The sequence below is a fragment of the Tursiops truncatus genome, chromosome 13 (genome assembly GCF_011762595.2).
Source record: "Tursiops truncatus isolate mTurTru1 chromosome 13, mTurTru1.mat.Y, whole genome shotgun sequence".
Lineage (NCBI taxonomy): Eukaryota > Metazoa > Chordata > Mammalia > Artiodactyla > Delphinidae > Tursiops > Tursiops truncatus.
The window spans coordinates 50,467,265-50,479,299 of NC_047046.1; the positions used below are offsets into that span (position 1 = coordinate 50,467,265).

The window sequence follows — 12,035 nt, forward strand, 5'->3', positions numbered from 1 at the left end:
CTTTGGATCTGGCATAAATTGAAAAAAAAAAAGGAAAAGGCAAAAAAGCTTCGTGTGATTGCAGCAGTAGCCTATTCTTATTCTTCCACTTTCATTGGGTAGGTAAAATCTAGAGAGCGTTTAAAGTACTTTGTGTTGTTTAATCCTGTTTTTAATTTTTCCATTGATAAAACCTACTGCAATTTGATCTTATGATATTTTTAGTCCTTTGGGTTTTTTGTGTTTTAGAGAATACCAGGGACTATGACACATACTGAGCAGTATATGTTGTAACAGACTGATTTCATTTGCAACTAGTGATTTCCTAACATGCAACTTTTTTTAAAAAAGTTAAAGTGATATTATACTAATAACAAATCCTTTAATTTGCTATATCTTTATGGATTGTGGATTAATAGATACATTAGTCTACCCTCCATACACAGTTACGTCTTTTACGTTTAGTCCGTATGAGGGCTAGAAGTTAGTTACCCTACACTTAAAATATTGCAAGGGAAGAGATTTTTTTTAAGTTCGTTTTTTTCTTTTACATTATTTAAGGGTTCATTAGTCTTTTTTTTCCATAGCTTAATACACAGATCTGGCTACTTCCTGAGTAAGTTTAAATTTCATCAGGCTTCTTCCATAAGCATAAATTGAACTTTTAGTTAAGTGTCCAGAAGATGTTTGTCATCAGTCACTAGAGAGTGACTAGTCAGTATAAAAGCATTTCCTACTAGAAAAATAACTGTATGCACATAGCCTTCTGGTGAGGGATCAGCTGCCTGGCCTTGGTTGCAAAAGTCTGTGTATATAAATTGATTGTTAAATTACATGTTGTATATGGCATTTAAACATAGCTTTCTAATAGGTAAAAAGCTGCTCTCTCCACTTTGTGACTAGTGCATATGTGTTTCTTTCAGACCCAGTTTTCAGTCTCTTTGCCTTCACTAACAAAATCACTGCTGTGCACAGTAGAATTATTTGGTCTTGTGATTGGAGTCCTGATGGCAAGTATTTCTTCACTGGAAGTCGGGACAAAAAGGTAATTTTTTTTAACTTAATATTTTTTCAAATGTAAAATAATAATATTACAGGTGTGTTTGGATAAAAAGCACATAATCCTAATTTTCTGATACATCTTTTAAAAATCAGTTTATTTATTTCCTTCTGTGTTTTTCATATGCATACATAAAAAGGCTTTTCTTGTTAAATTCTATAATACATGTCTCTAAAATATCAAATACGAGAAGTCGTCCCTTCAGACACATGACTATCAGATGGCTCCAGTAGGAGAAAAGTGGTAAAGGAAATGGGTCAGGATAAAGAAAGCAGGAGAGCAGGAGTGGGTGGAGGGACACAGGGAAAGACAGTTTCTGCTTTTCTTTTTCGTACTTTTGGGAATTTAAAATTCTTTCTATAATGAATGATTATTACCTTTTCATTCAGCGAAGGAGGCGGGGTGTGTGCCTGGGTGTGTCACGAGCTGTGAAAAAAATCAGAACAAGTTAGCTAGCAGTAGGTTCTTGACCATGACCCTCGCCCTTGTTCTCTGGGAAATGTTCCCCTGGCCTCTGGTCTTTCCTCTGTTTTCATGCTCTTTAAAGCATCCTTTCCTTTTTCTGCACTTCCTGCAGACCAGAGGCGCTGAGGCACTTGAGTGTTTCCTCTCCTCTCCTGCCCTCTCCAGTCACAGTCATGGTACAAGTTACAGAAGCAGAGGACTAACACAGCATGCTGTCACTCAATGAAACACTGAAATGTTAGCCTCTGAAGTGCTTTCTCTCAGACCTTTACTTCTGTCATTTGCCTATTCATTTCTTCCCCGGCATTTGTCTTCCTACTCTCTGCTAGCTGCTCAGGCAGCAGGACTGCTTCTGCCTTCCACAGTCAGGCCCGGTAGCAGATGGTCCAGCTGTGGCTGTCACAGTTAGGTCAAGGCTGAAACGGACAAAGCATCATCCGCCATGCAGTCTCAGAAATGCACTCCTGCTTGCTTGGGCGGAGCCCTCTGCTCAGAATCTTGCTTTGGTCCTGCGTTTTCACTTCCCTCTCCATTTCTTTGTGACCATTCACACCCTTCTGAGGCATGAGCTTCCAGGAAAGCCTCATTTCTTATGCGGTGTATCATCAAGGTTAGGGCCTCCCGAGTGAGCTGAGCTGATTCCATGAGCAGTGGGTGGTGTAGAAGAAGAGCCAGGGACTTGGTTGGTTTATGCATTTTGTGGTAATTTCTTGGGGTGGTGCACGAGCACCTTGAGGACATGGTGGACAGAATCTCACTGGATCAGAACTGGTTTCCTGAGTGTAAAGAGCAGGCTAAACACACCTGGTCTCTGGGCGGGGACAGTCATCTTTGGACCAGCACAGTTGGGTAGTTGAGGTCTCAGAGACATGTATCTGCTACATGGTGGCTTCTCTGTGATGCTTGAAATGGTCAGAAGTCCTGGAACACAAATGAAAATGATGCATTTTTTAAAATGTCAGTGTCCTCTATGCCATTGAAACGCTCTAATGCATTGCTAGAAACCTTGCAAAGAGAAAGTTTTACAGCGTTTGATCTGTCTGTGTTAGGTGGTTGTCTGGGGTGAGTGCGACTCCAGCGATGACTCCACTGAGCACAGCATCGGCCCCTGCTCCTCCGTTCTGGACGTGGGCGGAGCTGTGACTGCCGTCAGTGTCTGCCCAGTACTTAACCTTTCCCAAAGGTCAGTCTCTGTGTGGGGCTTCATCTTATGTTTTCTTTAAGAAGACCACTTAGTTTCTCAATGTGTAGCCCTCTTATACTTTCATCTTTGGGTTCTCTTAGCTTCCAAGTTAACCATTTTTTTTTATAATGCTTATGTTTCTCATAGGATTTCTTTTTTGTTTTTAACACCATTTTATTTTATCTTATCTTTCTGATCAACCCCTATTTATTTATTTATTTGTTTGTTGGTTTGGCTGCGCTGCGTGGCTTGTGGGATCCTAGTTCCCAGATCAGGGATCAAACCCAGGCCCCCCCAACAGTGGAAGCTCAGAGCCCCAAACACTGGACCACCAGGGGGAACTCCCCTCAAAAGAATTGCTGAATTGATAGAGCTTGATGATATTCAGCGTGGTGAAATAGAGATTGGGAGGGTGGCTCAAAGGTTCTTATTTCACCAAATTTAGGACTGTGGTGCTTTCTCTGTAACAAGTATCTTCGGTAGAACAAGGGTCTCTGCTGCCAGCCAGGGAAACACTGGCTTATGGGCCTTGCCAGCAGAGGGCAGAGGTAAAACTGTGAGCATCCTCGATGGAGAGGAGGCTCTGTGAGCGCACGGTAGAGCAGCGCACTGGATCCTGGGCCCGAATTTTAAACAGAGTCCTTTGTAAGCCAGAGACAGTTGGGAGCACTGAAGAACTACTTTAGATTGGTGATGATGGAGATAACAGAAGTTCATGCTAAATTAATCACTGTCTTTCCCTTCCCTTAAAAACAGATACGTTGTTGCAGTAGGATTAGAGTGTGGAAAGATTTGTTTATATTCTTGGAAAAAGACTGATCAAGTTCCAGAAATAAATGACTGGAGGCACTGTGTAGAAACAAGTCAAAGGTATTTCCTTCCTGTTTTTGCTTCCATCAGATTAGATAGATATCATGGAGTCTTTAGCAGCAAATCTTATGTCACATTTGCATGGAGAGAAACACAAATCTCTTCATGGTGCTTACTGCTAATTTGTACCTCTGTGTTTTGTGACAGTCTCTTGAGATTGACGTTTATTACTGTATTGCACTTGGTTTTTAAAAGTTTATTTGACCAAATTGCTTGTTTGCATGATACTGTGTTTACAGACAACGCATTGGAGATGAAAGTGATTTTCATAATGATGAGTTTCAGAATTTGACTAAGTAGAATCTTAGTAAAATTTAATTCAAAATGGTGGTGGTGTTTTGGAAATATTATAGATTGTGTTTGGTAGGCGAATCTCGTGTTTGAACGCTTTAGCTCACATCCTGGGATAGAGTAAACCGTCAAGTGCCCCTCAAAGCCCTGTGACCAGCCTTCAGGCAGAGTAAGTGCTCCTGAGCCTCGTGCCCCGGGCGTGGGCCTTTGCCACCTGAGCTGCTCAGAGCACCTGCTGTTTACAGCCTCCTCCTCATCCGCCTGCTTAGACAGCAGGGAACACTTTTTAATCTACTTCTTTACCCATTTCGTTAGTTAAAAATGACTAAACTTTCAAAAAGTCATTCATGTCATTCTGTGTTAGATTTGTTTTAGGATTCTTCAACCTTCATGTATTTAAACTATCCAAAATATAACTTCAAATACAATTCCAAACAACAGCATCATGAGGAAGGTCATTGGCTTGATGCCGAGAGACATATTGTACAAGATATACCTTCCAGGGGAGTTTGTCTCCTTACCAGCAAAGCATGTTAATGCTCATGATAATTGTATTTATTTAAATGTATTTAAAATGAGATCTGCTTTATTACTGCTGTCCTCATGGGTTCTCTCCCACCTCTCTGATGCTGGGTTTAGCTGTTGAAACAGTTCATGCTATTGGCTTACTGAAGAGAGAGGTATCCAATGAAATTCCATGTTTCAGGCACTTGAAAATTCCTCTCTTCCTGGCCTCCCCTCCTCTTCTTTTCCTTCCTTTCACTTTGCCCTACCCATGATGCTTGCTCTGCCTCTGCCTAGTACCCAGACCACTTCTGTGGCCCGAATGTGGAACAGTGGCAAGAAGCCCCTCAGAAAGTATGGGCAGGGGACATGTACAGAATTTGAGTTTTTCATTTAAAAGTTTTTTAGTCATTATGGTGACTTTGGATTTGCAAGAACTAATTCCTGGCTTACCTTATATTATTTGGATTTCTAATATTACACTTATCAGATTACGAGTACTTTTCAAATGAAAGGTTTTGCTGATAATGAAATATAAACGAAGGTAATATAAGCAAACACTGCCTTCTAGGTTGGCTCCCCGAACTCCCTGTCTTCTAAATGTGATCTGTTAACACGCTGGATTTAAAGAACATTACCAAAAAAGAAAAGAAACGAAACATACCATCTCAAAGCATATATAGCCAAATAAGTACTGTCCCTCAAAGTAACTTCTCTGGGAAACAAAGTACTATATATATATACTAGTCTAAATATATTCTTGTTTCAGTGATGTCACTACTTCAAATCATTCTTTTAATGAAATGAGAGAACTTTAATATTAATCCAGAACAAATGAGATCCCAGTGATGTTGCTGTCACTTAAAATATTTTTGGAACTTCTCTTTAGGAACTGTGTTCAAAACTAGCTTACTAGTGATGCAAGAAAGCCAATTATGATACCTTTTATATAAAGTTTTCCTCATTTTGACCATTCACTTCTTTTTTTTTTTTTAGCTTAACCTTCATCTTATTTATAAGCTCATATCCAGATGACCTTTGACTTCTTTCAGTAATCAAATTCATCCTCAAAGGAAGATGAGCTCTCATTGAGAATACTCAGGTCGTAGTCTGTGTGGAAGCGTTTCCTTTAGGAGAATTTCAGGAAACACTGAGGCACAGCAGCATTGTTGGAATGTGTGGACCCTTCTAGAGTGGCCACTTGCAGGGGCTCACAGTCATTTGGTGACTTAGGTTCTGGTGTGCTGATTTTTTTAAATGTGTTTCATCACTTCGAGGCTATGCTTCATTCTTTTGATCCTGAGAGTGCGTTGGTGACAGGGACTCTCAGAGTCTGCAAGTATAGTTTGTGAGCTCAGGTATTATTTTCAGTGTTTACTGCTTTAAAACTTGCACCATATTCACCTTATTCCGTTTTGGTTTGGAGGACTAGTTTGCAGGTTAAATTTATAGAGGATATTATATTTCATAGAGATTTATTAATAATCTATGTTTGGTAGCATCCTAGGTCAGCCATGAGGATGGGGGCTGGGGGTAGTGTGTTAATATGAACATCTTGCCCAGGGTCATGCAGTTACAGGTCACATTGGAGACCAAGGTTCTTTCACTGGGTAGTTTATTAAATCTTTCACTATCTTTTCTTACCCAGCAGTAAATAATGAGAGTAAGCGTCCATTCAAGTTACAGGGATGTCAGAAGATCAAATATAGAATATGTTGTAAAGTTGGAATTCTTTAGAAAAGAAACACATTTAGTAATGTTACCTGAAAGACTGATTTTAATAGTTAAAATTGATGGTTAAAGCAAAATTTGACATAAATGCATTGTCTATTTCTTGCTCTTTTTGGTGGTGTCCTTGGTCAGTAAGTAAAATGTTTTCAAGGCTAACATAAAATTGCTAAAATATTAGTGATGGTATTTTAAAACCTGTACAATTACATGGTCAGGTTTTGACTTCTATTTATGTTAACAACACTAATAGGAAGAGCATACTAACTGAATTAATATGCAGGTGAGCACCCAGAAAAATATTTCATAGTCATAGCATACATTCATTTCATGATTTCTCTATCTTTGTTTTAGCCAAAGTCATACACTTGCTATCAAAAAATTATGCTGGAAGAACTGTAATGGAAAAGCTGAACAGAATGAAGCAGAAGGCACTGAATGGTTACACTTTGCAAGTTGTGGTGAAGATCACACTGTGAAGATACACAGAGTTAACAGATGTGCTCTGTAATGGACTTAATGACTGCAAGCATATACTCGTTGGTGTCTTAAAAATATTTATCATGTAAATAGATAACCTTTCTTTACCTCATAATTTCATTGCATTTCATGCTTAAGACCTAAGGCAGTAGTCCTCATGTGAGTCTCAGACCCTTTGAAATATGATGAAAGCTACAGACTCTTTGCTCAAAATGTTTATATACACACAGTCTCAGAACCTTGCCCATACTTTCAGGGATTCAGACCTGCATCTGTGTGTCCCAGATTGAGAGCCTCTATTCTTTCTTTCTTCATGAGCAAATTTGCCTAATTTTGTGTCATTTCGGGCCTTCTCTTTTCAAATGTTTGGGACGTTTCATTATTTTCTACCCTCCTGTGAGGGATAGCCTCAAAAATAAAAAGAGATAAAACCCAGATTACTCAATTTTTATTTTAACAGTTTTTTGTAAATACGCAGACCACACAAAGTGTGGTCTTGACCCCTGCCTCCTAGTACACACCAACCATTCTAGGAATTTGGCAGGTTGTGAGTTTGAACTGTAGTTGGTCCCTTCTCTTATTCTTTAAAAGTACATAGATGCTTCCTTCAGAGTTTGACTTGAAGTGCTTAAAGTAACTGAGAGATATAGGGGCTGGAAAGTAGCGTCTGAATCACCTGAATTTCTGTGAAGTTGCAAGGATGAGTCACAAGAGGAAGGATGAAGTCATGAGCGTGAAGGATGTGCCCCAGGGAGAGGGCGCGATGGGAACAGAGGGCAGAAGAACACACCAGAAAGACAGTGTTGGGTGTGCCTGCTGAGCTTTGGGAGGCTGCCCATGAGAGCTGAGCACTTGGGAGTTGGGTGGAGAGAGGTTAAGAGAGGGTGTGGGAGAGCCTGTGAAGACTGGTGGGAGAGCCAGGCCTCTCCTGACCCTGTGGGAACATGAGCCACCTGGCAGACTGCCACTTTGCACACTGTACATAGTAAACAGCTGGAAGGAAGGAGGCGAGGATTTTCTTGGTGGGAGTTTATGCTATTATCTAACATGACATTTTACTTCCAAAGAAGTTAAGTGATACTTAGTCTAAATGAAGGTTTTTAGACCAGAACTACCCAGTATTTCTAGTCCAACAGAAATATAATGTGAGCTACCTATGTACTTTAAACTTTTCTGGTAGCCACATAAAGTAAAAAGAAAGAGGTGTAACTTATTTTAATGACACATGTGTTCAAATCCAGTATATCTCAAATAGTATCATTTTAATATAGTCAATATAAAAAATTATGGAGATATTTTACCCTTTCTTCTGTATGAAATCTTTGTACACTACAAATTGCATTTTACACTTACAGCTCATCTCAATTCATACTAGCCACATTTCAAATGCTCACTAGCCACCTGTGGCTAGTGGCTATATCCATATTTGGACAGTGCAGTTCTAGACCACTGAATCTGTATAAATTTGTCTTACACCCTTAGGGCTGTGTGTGTGCATGTGAGCGTGTATGCACCAAGGCAGTGAGCACCTGAGCTTCTTAACCTCAGAAACCAGGATGCTGTGAAGTATGATTTCTTTGTTTATCTGCTGAAGGATCTGAATCTTCCCATTGGCACACAGCAGTTTGTTCAGATCCTGCGCACTTGGGATTCCGGAGCAGATTCAGTGGACTAACAGTCCTTTAGAGCCTTTTCCAGCACGGAACTCAACCCCCTAAGGTCTCCTGAAAGCAGGCCTAGTCTTAGACCAAGTTCATGGTTGGTTGTTGTTTTGCCAGTTGTAGATAGACAGTTTTCCCAAGTTGTCCTGAAGCATCTTCCTCAGTAATCACGTGTGTAATTAATTCAGTTCAGTAAGTGTTCCCAGGACTTGCTGTACATTTGGACAGTATATTGAACTTCATACACATACACTGTACTTTTACCATGATGGTATTCATCTGCTAAAGGAGAACACTTGGAACCATACTGGAGTAGTTCATAACATCTAAAGCAAAAGGTAGTCGTGCAGCTTTGCTGTGGAGTTGCTGAGGAGTATTTCAGAATCCCTGACCTGCCCTTCCTTGTTTTCCCTGATAATTTCATTTTTCTGCCTGAGTCACAGCATCAAAGCTCAGACTGATGCCAAGTGCCAACCTAAGCAGTTGCTATCTTCTGACCTACATGACTGTCCTAGATGGAGGAGACGTGATTGGGTTGTGTTCCCAGCACATGTTTACCATGGGCAACAAGGAGCCAAATCACTGTCTTCCCAGTAGCCTCAGGGGGGGCAGCCATGGTTATTGGTTCCAAAGGCAGACTGTGGGAATTTGAGGGAGACTCAAATACCATACTGTCTTGATTACTGTAGCTTTGTAGTATAGTCTGAAGTCAGGGAACCTGATTCCTCCAGCTCCGTTTTTCGTTCTCAAGATTGCTTTGGCTATTTGGGGTCTTTTGTGTTTCCATACAAATTGTGAAATTTTTTGTTCTAGTTCTGTGAAAAATGCCAGTGGTAGTTTGATAGGGATTGCATTGAATCTGTAGATTGCTTTGGGTAGTAGAGTCATTTTCACAATGTTGATTTTTCCAATCCAAGAACATGGTATATCTCTCCATCTATCTGTATCTTTAATTTCTTTCATCAGTGTCATATAATTTTCTGCACACAGGTCTTTTGTCTCCTTAGGTAGGTTTATTCCTAGGTTTCTTTTTGTTGCAATGGTAAATGGGAGTGTTTTCTTAATTTCACTTTCAGATTTTTAATCATTAGTGTAGAGGAATGCCAGAGATTTCTGTGCGTTAATTTTGTATCCTGCTACTTTACCAAATTCATTGATTAGCTCTAGTAGTTTTCTGGTAGCATCTTTAGGATTCTCTGTGTATAGTATCATGTCATCTGCAAACAGTGACAGCTTTACTTCTTCTTTTCCGATTTGGATCACTTTTATTTCCTTTTCTTCTCTGATTGTTGTGGCTAAAACTTCCAAAACTATGTTGAATAAGAGTGGTGAGAGTGGGCAACCTTGTCTTTTCCTGATCTTAGTGGAAATGGTTTCAGTTTTTCACCATTGAGGATGATGTTGGCTGTGGGTTTGTCGTATATGGCCTTTATTATGTTGAGGAAAGTTCCCTCTGTGCCTACTTTCTGCAGGGTTTTTATCATAAATGGGTGTTGAACTTTGTCAAAAGCTTTTCCTTCATCTATTGAGATAATCATATGGTTTTTCTCCTTCAGTTTGTTAATATGGTGTATCACGTTGATTGATTTGCGTATATTGAAGAATCCTTGCTTTCCTGGAATAAACCCCACTTGATCATGGTGTATGATCCTTTTAATGTGCTGTTGGATTCTGTTTGCTAGTATTTTGTTGAGGATTTTTGCATCTATATTCATCAGTGATACTGGCCTGTAGTTTTCTTTCTTTGTCACATCTTTGTCTGGTTTTGGTATCAGGGTGATGGTAGCCTCGTAGAATGAGTTTGGGAGTGTTCCTCCCTTTGCTATATTTTGGAAGAGTTTGAGAAGGATAGGGGTTAGCTCTTCTCTAAATGTTTGATAGAATTCGCCTATGAAGTCATCTGGTCCTGGGCTTTTGTTTGTTGGAAGATTTTTAATCACAGTTTCAAATCAGTGCTTGTGATTGGTCTGTTCATATTTTCTGTTTCTTTCTGATTCAGTCTTGGCAGGTTGTGCATTTCTAAGAATTTGTCCATTTCTTCCAGGTTGTCCATTTTATTGGCATAGAGTTGCTTGTAGTAATCTCTCATGATTTTTTGTATTTCCGCAAAAAAATACATTGTATTTTTTTTACTTCTCCTTTTTCATTTCTAATTCTATTGATTTGAGTCTTCTCGCTTTTTTTCTTGATGAGTCTGGCTAATGGTTTATCAATTTTGTTTATCTTCTCAAAGAACCAGCTTTTAGTTTTATTGATCTTTGCTATCATTTCCTTCATTTCTTTTTCATTTATTTCTGATCTGATCTTTATGATTTCTTTCCTTCTGCTAACTTTGGGGTGTTTTTGTTCTTCTTTCTCTAATTGCTTGAGGTGCAAGGTTAGGTTGTTTATTTGACATGTTTCCTGTTTCTTAAAGTAGGATTGTATTGCTATAAACTTCCCTCTTAGAACTGTTTTTCCTGCATCCCATAGGTTTTGGGTTGTTGTGTCTCCATTGTCATTTGTTTCTAAGTATTTTTTGATTTCCTCTTTGATTTCTTCAGTGATCACTTCGTTATTAAGTAGTGTATTGTTTAGCCTCCATGTGTTTGTATTTTTTACAAATCTTTTCCTGTAATTGATATCTAGTCTCATAGCATTGTGGTCAGAAAAGATACTTGATACAATTTCAATTTTCTTAAATTCACCAAGGCTTGATTTGTGACCCAAGATATGATCTATCCTGGAGAATGTTCTATGAGCACTTGAGAAAAATGTGTATTCTGTTGTTTTTGGATGGAACGTCCTATAAATATCAATTAAGTCCCTCTTGTTTAATGTATCATTTAAAGCTTGTGTTTCCTTATTTATTTTTATTTTGGATGATCTGTCCATTGGTGAAAGTGGGGTGTTAAAGTCCCCTACTATGAATGTGTTAACTGTCGATTTCCCCTTTTATGGCTGTTAGTATTTGCCTTATGTATTGAGGTGCTCCTATGTTGGGTGCATAAATATTTACAATTGTTATATCTTCTTCTTGGATCGATCCCTTAATCATTATGTAGTGGCCTTTTTTTTTTTTTTTTTTTTTTTGCAGTATGCGGGACTCTCACCATTGTGGCCTCTCCCATTGCGGAGCACAGGCTCCGGACGTGCAGGCTCAGCGGCCATGGCTCATGGGCCCAGCCGTTCTGCCGCATGTGGGATCTTCTCAGACCGGGGCATGAACCCGTGTCCCCTGCATCGGCAGGCAGACTCTCAACCACTGTGCCACCAGGGAAGCCCTGTAGTGTCCTTTTTTGTCTCTTGTAATGGTCTTTATTTTAAAGTCTGTTTTGTCTGATATGAGAATTGCTACTCCAGCTTTCTTTTGGTTTCCATTGGCCTGGAATATATTTTTCCATCCCCTCACTTCCAGTCTGTATATGTCTCTAGGTCTGAAGTGGGTCTCTTGTAGACAGCATATATATGGGTCTTGTTTTTGTATCCATTCAGCCAGTCTGTGTCTTTTGTTAGGAGCATTTAATCCATTTACATTTAAGGTAATTATCGGTATGTATGTTCCTATTCCCATTTTCTTAATTGTTTTGGGTTTGTTATTGTAGGTCTTTTCCTTCTCTTGTGTTTCTTGCCTAGAGAAGCTCCTTTAGCATTTGTTGTAAAGCTGGTTTCGTGGTGCTAAACTCTCTCAGCTTTTGCTTGTCTGTAAAAGTTTTAACTTCTCCATCAAATCTGAATGAGATCCTTGCTGGGTAGAGTAATCTTGGTTGCAGGTTTTTCTCCTTCATTACTTTAAATATGTCCTGCCAGTCCCTTCTGGCTTGCAGAATTTCTG

At 39.4% G+C, this 12,035-nt stretch overlaps 1 protein-coding gene across 3 annotated transcripts in view; it reads left to right on the forward strand.

Moving 5' to 3' along the window:
* Positions 1 to 6,995, forward strand: part of ELP2 (elongator acetyltransferase complex subunit 2) — a 44,381-nt gene extending 37,386 nt beyond the window's left edge. For all 3 annotated transcript variants that reach the window (XM_004312033.4, XM_004312034.4, XM_019930401.3), the window contains 4 exons: positions 903 to 1,024; positions 2,554 to 2,687; positions 3,444 to 3,557; positions 6,435 to 6,995. In XM_004312033.4, coding sequence (XP_004312081.1) covers positions 903 to 1,024; positions 2,554 to 2,687; positions 3,444 to 3,557; positions 6,435 to 6,591 — 527 coding nt within the window. In that variant the 3' untranslated portion in view covers positions 6,592 to 6,995. The remainder of the gene's footprint in view (positions 1 to 902; positions 1,025 to 2,553; positions 2,688 to 3,443; positions 3,558 to 6,434) is intronic.
* The last annotated feature ends 5,040 nt before the right edge of the window (positions 6,996 to 12,035 follow it).